The following is a 23,643-nucleotide window of genomic DNA, read 5'->3' on the forward strand; positions in this document are numbered from 1 at the left end:
CCAATGACTTTGGGACTTTCTGAAGGGTCAGACGGATTCCACTTGAGCTTGTCCTTTCTCTTCAAAGGTATGCAATGAGGCTGAAGAACTTTGCAAGCCCCCTGGCTTCGGATGGGGAGAAAAAGCTGGCCGTACTATGGTAAGCCGTCTGGAGGCCACCAGGAAACAGCTGAAATGTTGCAGAAGGATTTGAAAAGTCAACTTAAGCTGCTTACCCCCAGATCATTATTCTTGTCTTCCATTAAACTCTGGAAGGCTAACTGGTGGATTTCTTCAGTCGCTGACTAAACATTTACTCTCCGAATTTATACCCTTATCAAGATGGGATCTTAATGCTTACCCCTTCTTTTTTTAAAAAAACGACACATGTTTATTATCTTACAGTTCCGAAGGTCAAAAGTCTGAAATGTGTTTCACGACCCTATAATCAGAGTGTCAGCAAGGCTGCATTCCTTCCAGAGGCTCTAGGGGAGAATCAACTTCCTGGCCTTTTCCAGCTTCTAGAGGCCACCTGCACCCCTTGGCTCATGGCCCCTTCGTCCATCCTCAAAGTCAGCAGTGTAGCTTCTTTTTTTTTAAAATTTATTTTATTATTTATTTATTTTTATGGCTGTATTGGGTCTTCGTTTCTGTGCGAGGGCTTCCTCTAGTTGTGGCAAGCGGGGGCCACTCTTCATCGCGGTGCGCGGGCCTCTCACTGTCGCGGCCTCTCTTGTTGCGGAGCACAGGCTCCAGACGCGCAGGCTCAGTAATTGTGGCTCACGGGCCTAGTTGCTCCGCGGCATGTGGGATCCTCCCAGACCGGGGCTCGAACCCGTGTCCCCCACATTGACAGGCAGACTCCCAACCACTGCGCCACCAGGGAAGCCAGCAGTGTAGCTTCTTAAAATAGCTCCCCGACTTTGACATTCGACCTCCTTCTTCCATCTTTTGTGAACTCTTTTTTTCTTTTTTTAAAATTTTATTGAAGTGTAGTTGATTTACGATGTTGTGTTAATTTCTGCTGTGCAGCACAGTGACTCAGTTATACATCTATATATATTCTTTTTCATGTTCGTTTCCATTATGCTTTATCACAGGATGTTGAGTACAGTTCCCTGTGCTATGCTTTCTCCTTCTTTTTACAATTTTTTTCTTTTTTCACTTATATTCCTCAATAACCGTAGGAGAGTAACTGCAAAATAGGAATCAGTTTTTAGTTTTATAGGTTTGATTACGCATCGGCATTAACATGGTCCTTTCCTCATCACCACAGCTACCGATGCTTATCACTTCTCTACCTGCGGATGTTCAAACTGAAGAAGGACCACGCCATGAAGTACTCCAGATCACTGATGGAATATTTTAAGGTAATCCTTATTTGGTATAATTTATAGGCCCCGGGTGATTAAATCACTAATGAGACATGGCAGGCATGTTATTAAATGTCAAGGTTGCTGCTGCCAAAGGCTTAACCTTCCTCATCCTGGCTCCTCCCACCTCTCCTTTGGGGCTCAGCAGAGAGCTTTGGTTTGATTTGATTCCAGAGAGAGAAGGTACAATAGTTCAATCCCCTGATGATTCTCTGGACTGAACAAATGGCCCCGGGCAGCTTCCCAGCTGCAGTCAGGGGGGCGATGCCTTCTGCCCACCCTGCACGGTGGACCAGCCAGAGGACGCGGCTGGAGCTGCGGCCATGGGTATGGCCGGTCTCATGTTACATGAGATGCCAGCCTAGAAACTTCTCGGCAGTGAGAGAAGTCACTGCAGCCACCCTGGGCTCTGCGGGGACAGCCATACCCCCTTTGACCATGGGGAGTCTTGGAGGACAGTGGTTGCACTTGAAGACGACTGATTGCTTTGGCTGCCAAAATAAACAAACAATAAATAAACAAATGCATTGTCTAGGGAGCAGAAGTTTTTAATCTGCAAGCAAAACAAGATATTTCAACCACGAGATGCAATGCCGAAATGTGGGAATGAGCCCGAATGAAAACTGCAAGCCTGGGGGCTTCCCTGGTGGCGCAGTGGTTGAGAATCTACCTGCTAATGCAGGGGACACGGGTTCGAGCCCTGGTCTGGGAGGATCCCACATGCCGCGGAGCGGCTGGGCCCGTGAGCCACAATTGCTGAGCCTGCGCGTCTGGAGCCTGTGCCCCGCAACGGGAGGGGCCGCGGTAGTGAGGGGCCCGCGCACCGCGATGAAGAGCGGTCCCCGCGCCGCGATGAAGAGTGGCCCCCACTTGCCGCAACTAGAGAAAGCCCTCGCACGAACCGAAGACCCAACACAGCCAAAAATAAATAATAATAAATAAATAAATAAAGTAGCTATAAAAAAAAAACAAAAAACAAAAAAAAAAACTGCAAGCCTGGAGCTAGGCCTGGCCACTGTGCCGGGTATCGCTGGCTTGAGGGTCCGTGGAGCTTCTGTGGCTTCTACCCCCATGACACTGGTCACGTTTTAGAGTTGAGGGGGCTCAAGGCTCCTGTTGGGCAGGTCTTGAAAGGAAAAGGACAATTCTATTTATTTATTTAGTAGTAGTATTTTTTTGCCAAGTTCATCAGACCACTTGGCTCAGTTGCACCAAGGCAGTTGTTTGAAATGAATCAAATCCTGACCTTACCTCAAACATCAGAACCCGGTGAGAGAGGGTGCACAGGTGTGCGAGGACACCAGCTCGGGGAAAGGAGCAAGTTCCCCAGCTATCGTGTGGTGTGGCCATAATAAAGCCAGTGCTTGTGGAGGTGAACATGGTCAGATGCAGCAGCTGCCCACGACCGTATGTCTACAGTGTCACCCTGGGCTGCGGAAAGGCGTCTTGATGCTGTAGATCTGGGGCAGGTCCTAAGAATGGGCATTTCTAGCAAGTTCCCAGGCGATGCTGATGCTGATCCTGTGGTCGCGCCTTGAGCCCCAGCCCAGCGTCTGTCCTCTGCGGCCTGTCCCGTGTAGCTGTCAGGGCGTTGCAAGATACCAAACAGACATTAAGTAACTCACTCCTCTGGCAGTGCGTTGAGCTTCTTTGAGGTTCAAAACTGGAGGCTCCCGCCTGGTGAGGCCATTGTAACGAGCGGACCACTGTCCGCGTGGGGCGGTGCTGAGTGTCAGGTTTTCCTGTGCTCCACAAGTGTACCGCCACTAAAACAGAGGAGGCCCATTCTTTTTTTTTAAATTTATTTGATCGAAGTATAGTTGATTTACAGTGTTGTGTTAATTTCTGCCGTACAGCAAAGCGATTCAGTTATATACATATATACATTCTTTTTCATATTCTTTTCCGTTGTGGTTTATCACAGGATATTGAATAGAGTTCCCTGTGCTCTACGCTAGGACCTTGTTGTTTATCCCTTCTATATATACTAGTTTGCATCTGCTAACCCCAAACTCCCAACCCATCCCTCCCCCACACCCCCTCCCCCTTGGCAACCACAAGTCTGTTCTCTATGTCTGTGAGTCCATTTCTGTTTCATAGATAAGTTCATTTGTGTCATATTTTAGATTTCACATATGAGTGATATCCTATGGTATTTGTCTTTCTCTTTCTGACTGACTTCACTTAGTATGATCATCTCTAGGTCCATCCATGTTGCTGCAAATGGCATGATTTCATTCTTTTTTATGGCTGAGTAATATTCCATTGTACATATATACCACATCTTCTTTATCTGCTCATCTGTTTATGGACACAGGTTGCTTCCATATCTTCGATATTGTAAATAGTGTTGTGATGAACATTGGGATGCATGTATCTTTTCAAAGTATGGTTTTCTCCAAATATACACCCAGGAGTTGGATGGCTGGATCATATGGTAGTTCTATTTTTAGTTTTTTGAGGAACCTCCATACTGTCTTCCATAGTGGCTGCACCAATTTACATTCCCACCAACAGTGTAGGGGGGTTCCCTTTTCGAGGAGGCCCATTCTTTAAACCAGCCCATCAGAGGGAAAAGATTGTTTAGTGCTCCACTGCAGTGCAGCCCTGGGCCAGTTGCACCGCTAAACAAGGAAAACCATCAGCCATGAGGATATGCATGTGATGATAGCAAAGCAAGGTGATTCACACACACACACACAAATGCTGCTTGGTCCTGGCGAGTTCCTGGGATTTCAGAAATGACATCCTACCTTGCATCCCAGGGAAAAAGTTTGTAACTGGAGCTAAAGGTGAAAAGCTTGTCTGTACTCTGAAGAGCTTGTTTTGCAGAATAAATTTCAGATGAGGATAATTAAACCACTTCTTGGAGAACTGAGTCTGATTTCACTGGGCCTTTTAGTATATAAGATCTTTCATCAAGTGACTTTCATGGTCCTGATTGGAGCCCACTAATTATCCCAACCAGCTATTTTCATCGAGTGCGCATCGTGGTGTGCTGACGTGCACATACATTCCAGCTCTGGTAAGGAAACAGGAGGCATCCCGAAATGCTGCAATCAATATTAATGTACTCGAAATCACACTTCCATCTGTTTCTGAATTAATAAAACACAAGATAGATGTCCTCATTTCCCTCTCTCTTTCTCTCTTTTAGCAAAATGCTTCAAAAGTCGCTCAGATACCATCTCCATGGGTAGGCAATGGAAAGTAAGTATCTTCTGAAAATTACTTTTTCATGAAAATCAGCGATTGAATAGACTCCAGATATTTGGTCTTGACAACCCCAGGTGGAAAGGTCAGTTCTGAATCTACAGTCATTTTGGTGCACGCAGAATTCTAGTCAGGTTTCAGCTAATAGCAGGACAGAAAAGTTTAACATGATGTGATTCCAAATTTCTTTCACTATTTGATCTTTAAGCCAAACGACGGCCATAAAAATATCAGTTAATGAGATGGCAAGCACCATGCCATTTCGGGGAGGCAGGGTAAAGTTACCTCCACTGCAGTGATTTTTCAATGATTCACTCAGTAATGAAAGACCAATGAAATATTCATTGATATATGGTAAGTGCTTTAATAAAACCAAAGGCATAATAGTGCTGAAAATGTGAAGGCACTTCGTCAGCCAATTATCTGAGCCTTCATGATGATTTTTATATTAATACTAAAATACCCTGACCTAAAAGTAAAAGCAGCTACTCTACTGCTGGCCTGAGGCTCAGTGAACGCACCCACTCTGCGGCCGTCCTTAGAGCCCTATCTGCTCGGGGCAGCTCAGCCCTCCAGCAGTAGGGCAGGAGCTGGGAAACCAGCTGACGTGGGCCAGAAGCTGCCCTTAGCTCCCAGGGTAAGCTAAGAGAGCCCCTTCCTCTCTCTACAATGAAAGGGCCGGACCCAGTGACATCGGAGGCTCATCTGAAGACAGGTTCCTTTTCAGAGGGCGATTTGGAATCCTAGTTCTGTCTCAGGCCTGAACTGGCTACATGCCCACACTTAACTGCTTGAGCATCCGTTTCTCCTGTGATTCCAGTACCTCCCTCACCACCCCAAGCCCACTTCCCACCAGTGGATGTTTACCTTCACAGAGAGCTGGGGTTTTTTCCCCATTTTTCATCATTTCAAAATTCTTATGTCTCTGATCAAAACACTTTCTTGAGCAGTGAAATAGTCTCCTTTGCCACTTTATAGTTTAAAGCACACTCCCGAAGCAGTGGGATTGTGAACTCTAAGATCAGAAAAACATTCAGAGTGAGGGAACAGATCCATTAAAAACTCCGTGTTAACTCAATTACTGTATTGAAAGGAAGTACCGTTCAAACTGTTGAATTAGGTCTCACTCTTATACTGACGGACAAAAGTGAAAGAACGCTTCTCTCTGGAAGCTCAGAAAATAAAAATAACTATTGAAAGGCCCAGAGAAAGCTATTTTCTCTGAGCACGGAGTAAAGCAAGGGCAAATTCAGGTAAGCAGCCATTAAAGAATCATTGGAAAAAAATTTTTTTTAATTCTGCAACGAAAGAACTCAAACACATTCTAAGCTTGTGAAGTCACATTAAAAGCCTCCCGAAATGATTTTTAAAGCAGCTTCTGTCTGAAGAAAGCACATTCCCTTTGGTAGTCCAGAGAGCTTTTGAATGAGGCAACTCAAAACGGTCACCCAGGGGTTACAGCCCATTCATTCAGCAAATACTTTGGGTACATTTCCCTACAAGAGACCTGGGACGCAGCGGAATTCCAAGGGCTCCCTGCGCTCGAGAAGCCCGCAGTCCAGTGGAGGGAGGTGACAGGTATGAACAAAGTTCTGCAGACACCCAAGAAAAAGAGAGCGTGGGCCTCCATGGGTGGTCAGGGAGGGCTTCTTTGTCTGCCAGCAACACTATAGCCTGCTTCCCCCAGCGAATGATGACAGCTGGCCCCGCACCAGACCTCTCACGATGCCTTCCAGAAGCGCAAGCTTCTCTGACCCTGACCGTGAAGAAGCAGCTGGAAGAAGGAGAAGAAAAATCCGCTTGATATAGAGCAGGGGTCGGCAAACCTTTTCTGCAAAGGGCCAGATAGTGCATATTTGGGGCTTTGCCGGCCCAGAGGCAAAACCGAGGGTGTCATGTAAAGAGAATATAAGAGAAAACAAGTTTCCACAAAAATCTTACTGATGAAATTCAGAATATAATAGCAGTTAAGTACAAGTTTTATAATACAAGTCTGTTCAGGAGAGGAATGGAATTTTGAAAAAAATAACATTTTGCGTCCCTGGCGTTCAAAGGTGGCATTCTCGCTCATCCAATTGATTGCAAGTGTCCATCTTTTCACACCATTTTATAGCTCACAGGCCATAAAGAAAGAGGTGGTGCGCCAGCTTTTTTGACCTCCACAGAGAGTCATGGAAACCATGTCATGGAGAGTCTAAAAGGGCGGGGCAGCAGTCTCAGATGTCACCCAGAGAGAATAAAAAGAAAGAAGGCTGGGAAGGCTATGGAAGGAGGAAAGAACGAGCCCATCTGAGGCCTTTAGAAGAACTCTTTCAGTAGACAGGTGGCCGTGGGTACCATACTGAAAGGGTTGGAAGAGAAGAGATATCTCCACATGTTTGGGACATTGGCCAATAAAAAGATTGTGAGGAGTTTGGTGGTCACTGGAGGGGACATGCCCATCAAGCAAAACCTCTCCCCAAGATTAGGGAGGGCTGTGCCTGTGTGACCATGGCATGAGCTTGGGGGGAGTGGTAGAAACAAGCCAATGTGGACTCAAGGGTGAGGGTCAAGATGGACGCCCAAGTCAGGTGAATCCTTTAGTAGAGGGAGTGTAGGACTTTGAGGTAACTTGATGGAATGGAAGGAGAGTGGACTTTGGAGGAAAACAGACCTGCTTTCAAATCCTGGCCCTTCGACCGATTTGCTATGTGACCCTCAAAAAGGAGCTGAACTTCTCTGAGCCCTTTTGCCATCTGTGAAACAGTGGTGGCAGAAACTCAGCCACAGAGTTGTCACGAGGCTTAGAGATAATATCGGTGAAGCCCAGAGCACTGTGCTTGGTGCACAGCAACTTTAACAAGTAGTGGCTACTGCCACTGCCGTGTTTTGTTGTCATTGTTACCTTTTTGAGTTGGAAAACATAAGTGATGTCGCCCCTAGAACTCCCACAGCTCTTGGTCTATACTTCACTTTTGGCACTTAGCCTAGATTGCCAGAATTTAATGGATTTTCCTCCCCATTAGACTATTTGCTCATTTCAATAAGGGGCTGTTCATTCTTTTATTCACCAGATATTTATTGCATGCCTACTGTGTATGAGACACTCTGCTAGGCACTTTACAAACGTATGCCCTCTCCATGTGCTGCTGTACGTTATTCTTCTTCCCTCCCCAGAGCACCTCATATGTAGTGGATACTACGTAATAACAGAGGGATGGCTGGAAGGTAATCCATTCATTTATCTAACTGGTATTAAGTACATAGTATGTGCACCAGGCACTGTTCTAGATGCTGGGAATGACGCTGGATGAAATAGACAAGGATCCCTGCCCTCCTCAAGGTCACATTCTTTTGGAACAGAAAGGCAGTACAAAAAGAGTGCATATGCTAGATGATAAATGTCATAGAGGAAGTCGAAACAAGGAGGGGGGATAGAAAGGGCTGCTTGGCATGGGGGAGGAAGATCCTGAATAGGGACATTAAGGAAGGATGATGGGAGAGCGAGCCATGCAGATCCCTGGGGGAAGTGCATTCCACGCGCAGGGACCGCCACCACCTCCAATGGGGACATGACTAGTGAGTACCAGGAACAGCAGGGGGTGAGTGTGGTTGGGAGGCAAGGGAGCATGGTGGAGGCCCAGGGTGCTCATGCTGTGAGTGGTCGGAAGCCTGTGCTGGTGTGTACACGCTCATGGCCACGTGCCACGGACGTGTGAAGAAAAGTACCAGATCTGAAGCAGATCCACAGAGGGAGAGCTGAACGATGAAGCCCAAGCTGTGGGGAGAGCCAAGTTGGAGTTGGAGGCACACCAAGATGAGCGCGGCAACAGCCCTCTTTTAGCCAGAGGCACAGTGTCTTAGGCAGGTTTTGATTTGTGGATTTCACGCATCTGATGCCGTGTGCACGGTATGCAGCCGTGCTCTGCGCAAGGTCAGCTCACAGAGCCTCGTGTCAGGTCAGTCGTGACCAAAACCGAACGCATGCCCTCGCTCTCCTCGCCTCTACCGCTGATTATTTAAAAGAAAGCGCCAAGTGGAAGGGAAAGAAAGCCCCTCAAGAGCTCTTCAGCGTTATAAACTGCAAAGGCCCTTTCAGGATGTAGGAGATAAACAGAGGTGTTTTGTTTCCCCTTATGACTTCTGGACATGATCGGAAATCACTGAATCCAGCCTTTTCTTGCGGTCCAGGGAAGGTCCAGCGAGGGGAGGGGGCTCGGGAGCACATGGCAATTGTACGTAAGGCAGGGCCAGGCTAGAGTCCGGTCCCTGGGATTCCAGAACTTTCCCAGCACCACACAGTCCCCCTGTCAACATTGGTGACACTGACACCTTTGCAATCTTCTCTAGAGATTACAAATGAGGACGTTTTCCTTTCTGGCTGTAAATTGACATTTACGGGTTAATGACCACCACTGGGGGGGAAAAGACTAGAAAATAGCATTTGCAACCTGCCACGACAAAACAATCCAGCATCCACTGCTTTTTCGCTAACACTTCTGTGCCCAGGTCCCTGAGTTTAACCATTCCCCTGACCGCACCCCGCCTTGAAAGTAAATCTTTCCATCAAGAAGTATCAAACATCTCAGAAATTATAAACAGAGCAGGAAAACCTTCACACCCTCTTACATCGCACAAGTGCAGAGCACTTGCGCGGAGGATCCACTTTCCCCCTCATACCAGAACGTACCAGAAGATATACTCTGTTTGCGGAAAGGGACCAATGCCCTCCCGTGGCTGTAGGCACAGCCTGCGGGAGTCTCATGCGACTGCGTCAGCTGAGTTGCTCCCAGACCGAGTCAGCCCCGCTTTGGCATTTCGGTACGCGGTGACTGCTGTTCCCCCAAATCCTCTGTGTATGCAGCCTGTCGGGGTGCGCATCTGTTCTAGGAGCAGGGATTGGCTCTGAGGAATACAGCCACCCTGGAAAGGTAGTTGCCAGCAGGTGGCTGGTAAAGGGGAGGGGGAGTGAGAGAAGGCTCCTGATGATGGGCAGAGTGTGTTGGGAGGAAGGAGGGGTCTCAGACACAGCTCTCCCCCATTTCTCTTACTCGCCCAAATGTTCAATCATAATAAAGCGGTGCATTTGCCTGGGCAGTCGTTCGAAGGCTGGCTGAACGAGGACAGGGAGGCTGGGGGTGTGTATAGGTCTTGCTCGTGGGCGCAGGCAGCCACCCAGCCTTTGGGACTGTCCCTGACCCTCCATGCGATGTGCAGCCAGCCGGCGACTTCTTCTTGCTGATATTAAAGAATTAAACAAAAATCTACCTCCGAACATTGGTCCTGCCCAAAGCAGGAACTCCCAAAACTTCTCTTTATAACCCAGTGTGCAGGTGAAGTGTCAGCAATTAACAGCCATCCTGTAGCACGTCTTAAAGAATCCTAAAGAGATATTCATAATCTTACTTTTTCCAGCTTCCTTAGTACTGCTCCTTGGGGGGCTTTTCAGGATTGCACTTTGCTTATTGTGGCGACTGTATTTGGAGAAAACTGTCACCATGGTTTCCACAAACCACTTTGATAAGAGACCAGTATTGCACATCAAGTCTTTTCTAAGTGCCAATATCCATTCTGGCAGCAGGTAGAGAAATCATCGTAGCTCTGAGCTGATGCTTTCTCTGGAACATCAGAAGACTTGTTAGATGTATTCAAAGTAAGAGCTACATTTGTGGGTAGAATTAATGCCAGAGAAAGAGTCACCCAGCTCTCTCTGTGGTATTTTAAAACAAAGTAGCGATGTGCATGGAGTCATCAATGTTTGCCAAAGGCAGTCAGACTTCAGTGTTTAATGTTAGAAAAGGAGAAAGATGGCTCATTCTACAGCCTGGCACTGTGGCCCTGTGTGGGTTGGTCTGATGAGGCAGGAACAGGGTGATAATAAGTTTTCTCTACGCTGGGGCCTCTGGAGAAAGCTACTGTGCTGGCAAAAGCCATAGGACGTCCTCTGAGAGGAGTCGGTGGGATGCAAGAGCAAGCTTCATATATGTTCACCATGCTAAAACTCACTGTGGCAAACCACGTCCTCATGAGGTCCCAGTGTGATGAGGGAGGCCTAGAACGCCGCTGTCACTCTTCCCAAGCAGCCTAACAAAGCCTGTCTCTTCCCATCCCCCAGAAACACTCCGTCCCCAGTGTCTCTCAACAACGTGTCTCCCATCAACGCAATGGGGAACTGTAACAACGGCCCAGTCACCATCCCCCAGCGCATTCACCACATGGCCGCCAGCCACGTCAACATCACTAGCAACGTGTTACGGGGCTACGAACACTGGGACATGGCCGACAAACTGACAAGAGAGAACAAAGGTATGCTGGTCTGCTCGACCCATTGCTCACGGGCCATTGCGGAGTCAACTTGCTTTCAGTGGCTTGAGTTTTCCATACTGGCCTTCTCTTTCTGTCTGATTTCCAGGGCTACATGAGGGAAGAGGGGGTTAGCTCAGGGCTGACGCGGTGACCAGATTTTGCTGAGAGAGTGAAAAAGGCCTAGGATTGAGTTCTCTTTTAAAGTTTAAAGTAATTTGAGCTATGATGTGTTGGCAAATGTCTGTTTCACATTTTCACTTAGTGGTAAGGATCAATACAGAGAAACAGAGCAAAGGAGAAAAGAATGATTTGCAGATTAATTGGGATTAAGACACTTGGCTTTTTTTTGGGGGGGGGGGGAGGTGAGATTGAACCAAGGCCTTTTACCTTCGTTATAATCGTCAGCTCCAGTGAGTACATGACAACGTGGCTTGCAATCAGCTAGTGTTTTTCACCCACTGACACCTGGGCTGAAGGATCAGGGCCCTGTTCATGGGAACACATGAGGTTGGCTACAGAACAGATGTGAGGAGGACCCTGCTTCAGGGTGAGTCAGTGGTCCTCAGCCACTCACGCTGCCATCTGTGCCCCTAGCTGTCACACAGGTTCACCCCAAAGCCTCCTATCCTCATGAAGATGGGAAGTCCAAAGAAACCATACTTTTGCCCTGGCTGTTCAGTTGACTTCGGTGATTCTGGCCCAGCAGTCAGCGACAGACCCACTCTAGTCTAAGTGAGGACAGATGTGGGTCTTTCCGAATCAGACTGCAAAGAGGTGACCTGTGGTTTAGAGCAGTAGAAACATCTGGCTAGGTACAGGCAAGAATTAGCATCCCGTGTGGGCCGGTGGCTCCTGATGGAACATGATATGGTACAAGTTGCACGGAGTGGGCTTGGGTCCCAGACAGTGACAGGACTTTCTTGGAATCAGGCTGGGGCTGCAGGCTACCTAGATGCAGAGGGACGTTCCCGTGGGTTACCAGCCTCTCCTCCTGGCTGCATCTCTGTTGCGGCATCGCTAAGTGGGCGGGGAAACTGTCCCACAGAACTAGGAAGGGTGCAGGTTTTGAAGCCTAATCATTTAAGCTTGAATCCTGTCAGGCACTGGCTGGGTGACCTCAGGCAAGTTACTGAAATCTGTGAGCTACTCCCTAGCTTCCAGGATGATGATGAAACTACCCAGAAGCATGGTAGACATGGGTGGAATAAAATAAGATGTGTAAATCACCTAGCATAAAATATCAGGTGCAAGGTAGAAATCCTACAAATATTTCTTTCTCTTTCCTTACTCCATATGATGATATATCTATATAACTGAAAGATTCTGTGGCTATCAAAGCATATTCCATAATTTGGGACTCCGACCCCTTGACCCAGCTCTAAACTTTTACTGACTCCTAGGGCTATTTGCATGTGTTGGTTCTGTGTGTTCATGCAGTAATTTCTATACGCCAGGCGCTGTACTATTTGTTTTATCATTTGTTGTGTCATTTAGCCCCATTTCCTAGCTGTAGAAACTGAGGCTCAGTGAGATGCAGAAATTCACCCATGATATCACAGCTTATCATATTGGAAGCAGAAATTGAATTGAGAAATGTCTGGTTTCAGAGTGTGAACTTTTATCCTATAGGATGCACTGCCCATCTAGAGGGCAAGATTAACAACGGGTCCTTGGAAACCTTCAGTGAGCTCCTGTCCTCAGTTATCTGAGTAATGGGCAGTTCGTAACTTGTCCACTTCCCTAGGCTTCTGGAAATCCACAGACAACTAACCCAGACAACCAGGCCAATCCAAGGTTTCTAGAGTTGCTCATGAAGGCGTAAGCATCTTAAGTCTTGCCTAGCTTGTCGGCCTCCACTCTTCTCTGTCTTATTTTGTATTGGTAACTGCAGAACTGTTCAATATTTATGGATTTCCTTCATAATTGCATCCATTTTCAAAATCTGTTAAAGTAATTGCTTCTAAATTAACCACAGAACTTTCCAGGAGCAATGTAGCGGCTCGGCTGATGTTTGACTGAGATGGTGCGCATCTTGGCCTTAGCACAGTGTGTCAAGGAGTTGTTCAATTCCCTGACTAATATTGAATCAAAATGACTCTGTCACTCTACCAGCAGAAAGATGCTGCATCCCGCTGATGTGGTCCTAGGGCTGTACCAGGGGCCGGGGAGAGGACCTAGTTTGGAATCTTCTGTTTGCGACCCTGAGTTTCACATACTTTGTCATTTCTGAACTGCTTAAAGTGGGGGATTCTTCCCACATCTGTCTTGTCTACATAGACATGGGGAAACTGAGGCGCTTTCCTTTTGATTGGTACTCTGCCTCCCACTGGAGACCACCATGTACTTGCACCTTTTTCCACCCAATCATGCAATGGAGATGGCGGAGGTTGGCTGTCCCAGTGGAAGGTCTCCACCCCCGCCCCATGTCTGCCCACCTGTACAGCTGCAGATGGCTCATTGCAGAAGATTCTGGTGCTCAAATGGGCCAATAGGGCTGATTCTGCCCTCTGGCCTTTGTTCTAGAAGCCCGGTTCCTTACCTTCCCAGCTGCTGACTTGAAGCACTTATTAAAATGGTGACCTGGGTACCCAGTTAAGAATGCCACCTTCAGACTTTGTACAGAATATCCAGGGCAGAATATCCAGGGGACATCCTGCTCACATTCACTCGACAACAGCTGGGTCCTTTAACATCTCCCTTAATATTGTGTTATGGAAGAAAGTATTTTCAATGCCGAAAGTAATTTACTCCTTTATCAGCAGAAATTACTTTTATTGCATAGTACAGGTTAAAAAGTATCACATAATCAAATGAAGCTGATACGTGGAGAAGGAGCCCATATGTTATACATAACGTGAAGAATCAATGCATTGTTTAGTGAAATACCATCTGCTGGGCAATCAAGCACACATAAGCCATGCATGGAAATTGCTTTCCAAGAAGGCAGGAGAGCATCCCAACCCCTTGAAGGTTGTCTCCAGCGCCTCCTCCCTCCCCCCAGTGAGATTCCTCACCCCCAGCCAGCACAAGAGTGATTTCCTCATGGCTGAGGGAAGAGGACGCCCAAGAGCTACCTCCTCACCGAGGTCAACGCAGTGCCAGACGGACGTGCAAAGGGGAAGCCTAGCTGGTTTCTAGACATCATAGAGTTGTTCCCACATACCTCCCACCCCGCCCCAAAGCAGACAGTCTAAGACTCGGGTCCCACTGCTTAGTAGTAGGGCCTCAGTGCCGTTCCTTCCCCGAGTCAGCTGGAGGGGAATCAGCCAGGCAGTCTTACCATCCGTGTGCCGGGGGGCAGGGGGAAGTGCTACGCGACAGATCCTTACAGGTCATTTTCCTTCCGTAAAGGAATAAGACTTACCAAATCAGATGCCTCCTAGACATTTATCTGGCCTTAGAGGCCGATGGCGCTAATGGCTGTCTAGGCTCACCAGCTGTATCTACGTCAAGCCAAGAAACATCGATACTCAGTTCATTTAGACAAAAGGGGAAGAGAATATTTTCAATTCCATAACATATAGAATGAAAAACAGCTTGGTATCTTATAGACCATGGCTCCCTACCGTTTTGTGTATAAAGACCCCTTTCTAACTATAAATTTATAATATATAAAAATACAAATTCCATATTTTATATAAAATATATTTAGATACATTTTATTTTAGATACATAATTTTATGTGTATGTTTTCAGTATATAAATATATGTTTCTAGAAACATATATAAATATATAGACAAATATATTTTATAGGTAATATATGCATATTATGATATGTGTGTGTGTGTGTGTGTGTGTGTGTCTCACAAACCTCCACGGGATTGTAATGTACTTTCAGAATCTGTCGTCTGAGAAAACTTACTATGAATTAACAGATTTGAATGAATTTGTGTTTCCTTAACCACAGTAACACAGACTTGATTTATGCTGTGGAGTGTGGGGCGCTAACAAAAGATTAAAATAACAGAGCTTGATATCCATATGGAGTTTGGGTCACCTAGTAGGTCCTCTGGACATTTGTGTCGAATGAATGAATGAGTGAACAACAGATAACTTGTCCAGCGCCCGCGTGGTTGTGGTCCTGCTATCGTTCAAAGGCCTGACCGAGGTCTGCTCTGATTTTCAGAATTCTTTGGCGATCTGGACACGTTGATGGGGCCCCTGACCCAGCACAGCAGCATGACCAATCTCGTCCGCTACGTTCGCCAGGGACTGTGCTGGCTGCGCATCGACGCCCATTTGTTGTAGTGGGGGCGCGCCCCCACCTCCAGCACTAGTGGAACTCCACTCACTGGGGAAAGTTCTCTTTGATTATGTTTGTTTTTATGCTTCTTTTGATATCTGTGAAAAACAGAAGTCATTGTAAGTGGACACTACACCTTGAGGAGTGTATCTTTTATCACTTAGTCATTTTTCAGTATTTTATATGCATTTCACAGATCCCACCATCCTTTTGTGCTTGATGGAATGACACAGTCCCTACAGTATTGTTTTAAGTCCACACTACCCACAACAAAGAATGGAAAGCAATTGTGAGAACAGGTTCCTGAGAAGTGAAACGGAATGTCATATATAGACATATATATATGTGTATATATATATATATATATATGTGTGTGTGTGTGTCTATATATGAATGCAGACACAGAGGACCTGCAAAGATTCAAATTTTCAGCAATAGCCATTCCCCAAACTGCGCTCTTCTGTCCAGACAAGAACATATTTCAGAATCCTTTGTTAAACTTTTGTGGTTCCCACAGACTCGGTTTTCAGATGAGAATTTTCATTGTCGAAACCCACTGGTTAGATGTTGTAGCAACATCAGAAAGTCAAAATTAAGAAGATAAATGAGCACGGCAATGCCACTCTGAAATGCAGCCAGAGGACTTTTTAGTTAGTACCCCTTTCCTGATTCCCTATTTGAAAAACTTCAAGGATGAGAAGGAGTGGCAACATTGATGTCGACAACTTTAAGGCATCAGCTGGCATAAATATTTTTGAATTCCATGATTTGAAGCGTAAATCCTCACCCGGCATTCTCTTTGTGTAAAGCTCTCCTTTGGAGGGCAGTTCAGTCAGCGCACGCCCTAGTAGCCAAAACGCTACACTCCAGTTTTAGAGATGAGAGACGGGAGGGGTCTGGAAACCACCCAGGGAGTGCACAGCTCTGCCTCTTTTGCAGTTGGTCGGCGGGGTCCACAGCTGGCAGGACTTTTTTTTATTGTGTTTTGCTCAAATCTCTGGAAACAAAAGTCAAGTTATCACTACCTAGAAGTAATCATATACAGTTTGCTTCCTAGTGGCTTTAAAATCTGGACTTCCCCAATTATTATCCCCATTTTCTATTTTACAGGGTTTCTTTTTCACTTCTTTCTGTTTTCTTCTACCTTTCTTTTCCTTTTTCTTTTCTTTCTTTTTTTTCGGGGGGGGGGGGGGCTCATTAGCTTTTGACGGAAATACAATCACTGATTTTATTCAAGTCTATATTAGCTTGAATCATTTCCATGAAAATCCCGAAGAAAACTTCAAACTCTCTAAGTAGTAGCTAATCTTTTAACAAAAAAATGAGTCTCGGGGTAATGCTTCACCCTAGGGTGGTTTTGAAAGAGCCCTGAACATTGGGAACAGTTCCCTGGATTTGGAGATATTTCTGCATCAGTTGCGACTATCCCCACCCCTTTATGATCCTCTGCGTTCATTTTATGTCCCTAAACATCACAATGTAAATATCATCTTCGGTGTTCCAGCTCACTAGAAGAATTCCCCACACGTAGTAAAAACTATCCATACGTTAGTTCCTTGTAATTACCTGCCGGTATCTAATTCCACATAGCCCTTCATCTGCTGAGTTATTGGATTCTCTTCACTGAGTTATGACCAGATAAATAATAGATATACACACACATGAAAGATGCAAACTTGTATGATTTTGAAAGCAAGTCACGCAAGTCTGTGGTAAGAACGGCAAGGGATCACTCCACACTCTCATTGTCAAGGTTAGCTGTATCCCCAGTTGCAAAAGAGCCAGACTTGAGCTCCGCTCTGGTCATCTTTGAGTTGAAGGCCCTTTGTTGTATCATAAGGGCTGTGGAAGTTGTCCTCCAATGGCTGAGGCCACGTTGTGAAAAGTTGACAGCTGGGAGCGTCCCAGCAGCTGAACCAGCACTTTCCATGCTCCCAGTGCGGTTGAGCTGGACGTTGGCAGTCGCAGCATCAACCCTCACACACGCAGACACACACACAGACCAATGAAACCCGAGAGAATCTTTTCTGAGCCTCTTAAATGAGGAAAATGATCCTATGAACCACTCCGAACACCCAAGGTGGGTGTCACCTATACAAATGAAGCTGATGGCTCTGCAGTGACTCAAGGTCTCTGTTTGTTTTCCACGGCTTATCGGGTAGAGTGCCTGACTATGACTGTATGATGAAGCCCACTGGCTTGCCTTGCAAGTTCAACCTAGACCACGATCCTAGACCATCATGGATTTAGGAGTAGATTCTTCTTGAAATTCAACCTCCAGAAAGTAGACATTAGAATGCTAGGGGCAGTTTCCCGGGGAAACTAGCATATTGCCTCATGAATGAAAGACTCGTAGCTCTAGTTTCAGTGAGTCGTCATATCTACATGACACACAGCACGGAAGCAGCAGAGCTTCCTGCTTGCTGCCTGATGTGTCACCTCTGGTGGCTAAATGTAAAGTGTGTGCCAACTCAGCAGCACAGTGATCAAATCTGACAGGCGAGCTCAGGATCACCACCTGATTATTTAGCAGACCCATTTGTAAAGCAGCTTAGAAACCAATTAAACATGGAGGATGAATTGCCTTCCTCTCCCTGGAGGTGAGACGTCTTTCGGTTTCCTGATTAAGGATTGTTGCTGTTTTCTAGGCACTCTATTCATCACATTGTAAATGGTGATGTGTGTCGTAGGTGTGCAGCTATTTGAGGGATTGAGGGATTTTGTCAAGTAAGTCTCTTCGGTGTACCAGTTTGTGGGAGGGATACAAGACATGTGGATGGCGGTGAGAGATCCTGCCTCGAGACTTTGATGGAGGCTTGGTGAGACGCATCTCACAATAAGCACATGGAGTTAGGGTAATGGGCAGAGAAACGGGCAGCTCCACCTGAGCGAGCAAGTACACAGAAGGATCTCAGCCCTGCAAACGGGACCCCCGTAGGGCCACCACTATGCCTTCACTTGTCACCCAAGCTCCAACCACAGAGAGTTTGACAAGTTTGTGTTATGATGTTGGCTTGGCTTTGTATTTTAATTAACCTTGGGTTTTTTAGTGGTTTTGTCATATTACTGTCTGAGTTTGGTAGGTAGGATTAATTTGAAAAGAGTATACTAGTGTGGTCCTCGGGGTAGAATTTAGCCGTGAGCATGTTGTTAGCCAGCCTGTAGACTGTTAATGACTTAATAATGTCATTGGGAAAATACTAGTAGTTTTCTATTTGGATGACAGAATTGGAAAAGCAGATTAGCTGCTGCTAACTTTTCAAAGACTTGAGATTGGGATGCCTTTTTTCCACGTAATGATATCAAACGATTCAAATCTCCAGTCAATAACCAAGTTGCTTGATTCAAAACCGTTGGCTAAAATGTGTTTTGTTGAGTTTCCAAATGGTGGGTTTTCCTTTGGACATCACCTTGCTAGATGCATTGGATTGGGTCTTCAGTGGGAAGATACTTGTCCTCTCGGTATCTTTCCCAAAGCTATCTAATTTGGATTGTGTTTTATTCAAATTCGCATCCCGGAGGTTGAAGTTGGAAAATGAAGTTGGAAAGCATTTCTGAAGGCAGAATTGATTTAGCTGTGAGGGAGGAGCCCTCACGTACTTCTCAACAGACATGATAAAATTTCACCTGCGTGAGTGGCAGGTGGGAGACAGCAAACTGGACCACTGGGTAGGACTACTCAGTAAGGCAATGAACTGCTTGCTTAGAGAGGCGTCACTCTCCCCATGGAGAAAATGTGTGGCGAGACACTAGAGCTACACAACATTGAATGGATGGGTCGATTCCGTGCCCCCAAATTCAGTTCTGTGGGGAACAAATATGGCGCCCGTTGTCGCTTGCTCTATTATGCGACTGGCGGACTAAATTCTTCTTGGTTGTCGTTGTCGTTGTCGTTGTCGTTGTTCTCATTCCCACTTGCACAGCCTTATTCTCATAATGGAACTCTGATTCATTTGCTCTTCAGTGTTTGCAAACTCCAGCGACAGAACTGGCATCTGTGTATTGATGAGCATTGACCCTGGCAGGAGGCTAATCGGATAGGCTGATCTCAGACATTAATCCCACCATCTGATATTTTCGGGGAAAGAAAAAGTATGCATTCCCTTTCCGTTCTCCTCCTCACAAGTCTAGAAGCCCCCCTTTCCCAAGAGCATCACGTTTCCCTCTGTAATCCATCAGCTCAAAGCAAATTGCATTGTGGGGAGGGCCGAGGCGGGTGGGGACGGGGGTAGCGGGTAGGGAAGCCCTTCCAGGCCAGGCTGCAGTTCTCGCCCCTTTCTGCTTCTGACCTGAGATGGTAATAACTCCTTCATCAGGCTCACAATGGGTTTAGGGGACACGGAACTGCTGTTCCGATCCATGATCAATCATCGTTCTTCTAAGAGATTGGAGCTTTGCTGTTTCATTAACTGTGCAGTGTAGACTAATGGTGTTTAATAAAAATCATTCAAAATTTCAAACTCTTTTGCCAGTGACCTCAATTTTGTTGGCTCTTTGATTCATACCAGACTCTGCGGAGGGCAGGGGGAGACCCAGGAAGCCTGCTGCCAGGCCCCTGGCAGGATGCTGCGGGGAGCACCCCCAGGGCCCGCCAGCACTTGCTGGTGAGCTGCCACGTGCAGACCAGCTGGGAACCCTCCTGAAGAAAGAATGCCCCCATGGATGCTTGCAGCTGCGGCTAGCCTGTGCCTACCGAGGGAATCATTATTCTCCAGCCTCTGCAGCACGAAGCCAGCTGCCAGATCAGGACCTTAATCGGAATTGCAGGCACTTTACCTGTTTGGTTCTGGCCTGCATCGCTCTCGTAGCTACCGAATAGGGGAAACATCTCAGAGCCTAGAGCCCAGCAGGGCGCAGAAGGCTAGCCAAATGCACCCCAGAAGCACATGCCCTTCTGTGGTTCTGCGGTACTTGTGACATCAGTGGAAGAGGAGCCCCTGGGCAGGAAGCAGCCTTGGGGAAACCCCCAAAGAGACTGAGTTGGTGCCACGTTGCCCAGATACAGAGCCAGCTTCTCCTTTGATCTGCCCGGCACGCTACCGCTGGTCTATTGCTAAAACGTTTAACAAGCTCTCTGAGAACAGAAAGCACTTGATTTGTAGCATTTGCCAATCTCCATGGTGTAACTGCTCCCACCATGGCTAATTTCCAGCTACTAGGATGTCACTGAAAGAGTTGGGAAGAGATGTACGCAAAGTTGGGAGTACACAGTACTGATTGCAGCCAGTCAAAGAGGGCTCGGATTTCACATTTATGTTCTGTGGACACACACACACACACACACACACACACACACACACACTTTAATGACAAACTATTACATCATTTTCAAATATGAGTCAATCCTCTGGGAAATGTAGATAGTTTATGATGAGGCCCTGGAGGTGTGGGTTTTAAGCTGGAAGGGATGAAGCCCTCTTGAGCCCAAAGCACAGGTGCATCAGCGGGGGTGAGTGGGTCATCTCCGTATCTCCAAGGTAAAATGGAAGTGAGATAAGTGTTTAAAAAACCCTCGTGGTTGGTTAAAAATAAGGATAGGTGAGTACTGTTTTTTATTATTAAAACATCCAAGTAGCACTTCAAACTTGTAAATGTAACTTGGATAACTGATTTACTATTTTCCTACTAATGACAGCCTTCGTCTAGTTAGGAAACATTAGGGCCTCTATGGAGAACAGCACAATCCAAAATGCAGTGTGTTGTTTTCTCATAATATGGAAACAGTAATTCTCCCACCTCCCCGTTGTTCTTCAGAAGGTTTTCACTTTCGCTATTAAGGATGGAAGTTATTTAACATGTGTTTTTAGTTGAAAGTACCTACTTACTGTCCTTGTTCTGAATTCAAACCAGAATGTCTCCTGGATCAATTCCATGATTAATATTCAGAAATTATCATGCAAAGCAAAACAATTCCCTTTTCTACCCAATATAAAGAAAACCAAGGTCACTAACAAGTAGGCATAAAGTTCAGTATATTTTTCTAAGAGAATGAGGTTTCCGTTAAACACACACACACACACACACACACACACACACACACAAACACACAATGTTTCTTTATTAGACCTCCTCATCATAAATCATCCTGAGAGTAGAACAGAAAGTCTCAAAGGACCCGTTCTCCTGGTCCCGTGCATCTTCTACAGTTAATACGAGGTTTGTATCTGGAAAGGTTGACGAACTTTCCCTAAAATCCTATTTTTCTTTAAACATTTCCACATTCTGTCCGAGCCTGTGTCCACAGTCAAGTGTTAGCCCTGAAGGACACCCGTGTCCTTTACGCTTTCCTTCCAGCCTCTCTCTCTTTTGCCTCCAAGGTTCTCTCTATGACCAGCACAGTAACATGGTTGGTGCCAGGGGCGGGGGGGGGTGGTCTTCCAGCCCCTCGTGGTTTTCCTGCAACATTCATCCTGACTGGATATGGTCCCATCTGGGTCTGGTTTAATTGCCATCACAGTCACATGGGGACTTGGTGTCCCCCAAGGCAATGGACAGGTTTGCATGGATACAGAGAGCTAGAAATGTGTTCGTCATCATCCGGTGATTTTCTGTTTCAAAACCATCCTCATGAATCAATCATATTCACCCACAGATACTACAAATGAGATTGATTCTGTCTCAAGACAATTTGTCAAGTAGATGTCTTCCTGGATGACTCTACTCCCTGGGTATTTTAGAAAGCGAAACGTTTGAGATGAAATCCCTCACATTTATTCAATTCCACAAATGGCTGTTTTTATTCCTATTTTCCTCGGAATAGCGCTTTTGAAGATGGTTTGGTGTAGTGTTGTCTTCGGATAAAATGAATCCTTTAAACGTGAGCCCGGTAGAGCTACCGAGCTCAGAATGCCCCTGGGGATCAAAAGATCCCTAAGATTCTTCCCCTTGGCTCGCTTGGTGAGTTGCCTGCCATATCCTTAGGCTCCTCCAAGAAGAGACTGATTTCTGTTCTGTTCTGTGATGGTGATCGTGGTGGCCGGGTCTGTTCCTTGTCTCTCTCTCTCTTTCTGTCCGGCTCTGGCTTTCGCTTTCCTGCTCGGGCTCTTTCTGTCTCTAAACACATGAATAGTTGGATTCAATGTGAGCTTCTGAATCGTAACTTGTTCATGCTTTTCAGACAGATTAATAAAAATAGGTGTGTTCTGATTTCAAACATGCCACCTGAAGGGGCATGCCGTATTATGAAACCATGATATTATAACAACTGCATTATCATGTGGCAGTATAAATACTCGTCTGTTGAATTCATTTGTCCAATTGTAGAACTTTGTGGAGCAGTGTTTTGACCTTTATGACGTCATTTTGGAGTAAGTGCAGTGGTTGCAGGCAGATGAGACAGTTTACATCAGGAGTTTTCAACGAACTTTAGTTGGAGGCCTGGCAATGGCACACATCTTCAGATGTTGCTGTACCATAAGTGTGAAGCCAAAATTTCTGTTCCAGAAATTTCCCATAACACTTCAGTCAGGGTGGTTATTTTTAGGTTCATCTTTTTCTTTTTTTTTTCTTTCTCTTTTTCCTTTTTTTATTTTGAAGGGGTTTCTTATTATTGACTGAAGAAATATTTTGATTGATTGCAAAATGTGTATTTCTCCTCTCTCTCCCTCCCTCCCTCTCTCTCTCTCTCCCCCTCCCTCCCTCGTTAAAATAGTGAAATCTGGAGTCTTTGGCAAGTCTGCATTAGATCAGGCCAGGAATGAAGTCTAAATCTAAGCAAACATTGATGGGTTTTCAAAGAGGAACACTCCCTGTTCACTGGGCCCTTCCACGCCCCACACTGACAAACGGTACGAAAGACAGGAGGACACTTTTCTAACATCGTCTGAGACCTAATGCAGTTTAACAAATGACTCCACATGTTTTTCCAGTAAAGTCATTTGACTGAGACTTGAAAAATACCCCTGAGACTTGCCAGGGGTGTCTTCTGCCTGGTCTGCAGCGTGTGTGTTTGCTTTGTATCTAAGAGGCATATTCCTGTCTTGTGCGCTCATTTGAAGTATTTCCTCACATTCGCATTAGCCTGTATATAAGAACCAGAAAGATCACCGCAACATGTTGTAAATGAAGCTGTGACTCTATAAACCTTTCTGGGCTTCCCTGGTGGCGCAGTGGTTGAGAATCTGCCTGCTAATGCAGGAGACACGGGTTCGAGCCCTGGTCTGGGAGGATCCCACATGCCGCGGAGCGGCTGGGCCCGTGAGCCACGGCTGCTGAGCCTGCGCTTCTGGAGCCTGTGCCCCGCGACGGGAGGGGCCGCGATAGTGAAAGGCCCGCGCACCGCGATGAAGAGCGGTCCCCGCACCGCGATGAAGAGTGGCCCCCACTTGCCGCAACTGGAGAAAGCCCTCGCACGAACCAAAGACCCAGCACAGCCAAAAATAATAAATAAATAAATAAATAAATAAATATAAACCTTTCTCTCATTCTTGAAAATAAAAGACATTTTCTTGCATATTTTAAACAGAAAGTTTGTATATTTAAGTGTCATGGAAATATTTATTGAGTAACCAGGATACAAATGGAAATTTAATTGTCATCATGTGCTTTGT

General features: G+C 46.1%; 1 protein-coding gene across 4 annotated transcripts in view; it reads left to right on the plus strand.

Annotated features, from left to right (window-relative positions):
- The window catches only part of AFF2 (ALF transcription elongation factor 2), a 498,852-nt gene extending 478,569 nt beyond the window's left edge, over window positions 1–20,283 (plus strand). For all 4 annotated transcript variants that reach the window (XM_057538448.1, XM_057538450.1, XM_057538449.1 and 1 more), the window contains 5 exons: window positions 68–139; window positions 1,256–1,349; window positions 4,510–4,562; window positions 10,660–10,850; window positions 14,978–20,283. In XM_057538448.1, coding sequence (XP_057394431.1) covers window positions 68–139; window positions 1,256–1,349; window positions 4,510–4,562; window positions 10,660–10,850; window positions 14,978–15,099 — 532 coding nt within the window. In that variant the 3' untranslated portion in view covers window positions 15,100–20,283. The remainder of the gene's footprint in view (window positions 1–67; window positions 140–1,255; window positions 1,350–4,509; window positions 4,563–10,659; window positions 10,851–14,977) is intronic.
- Window positions 20,284–23,643: the final 3,360 nt, after the last annotated feature.

This window comes from Balaenoptera acutorostrata, chromosome X (genome assembly GCF_949987535.1).
Source record: "Balaenoptera acutorostrata chromosome X, mBalAcu1.1, whole genome shotgun sequence".
NCBI classification, from domain to species: domain Eukaryota; kingdom Metazoa; phylum Chordata; class Mammalia; order Artiodactyla; family Balaenopteridae; genus Balaenoptera; species Balaenoptera acutorostrata.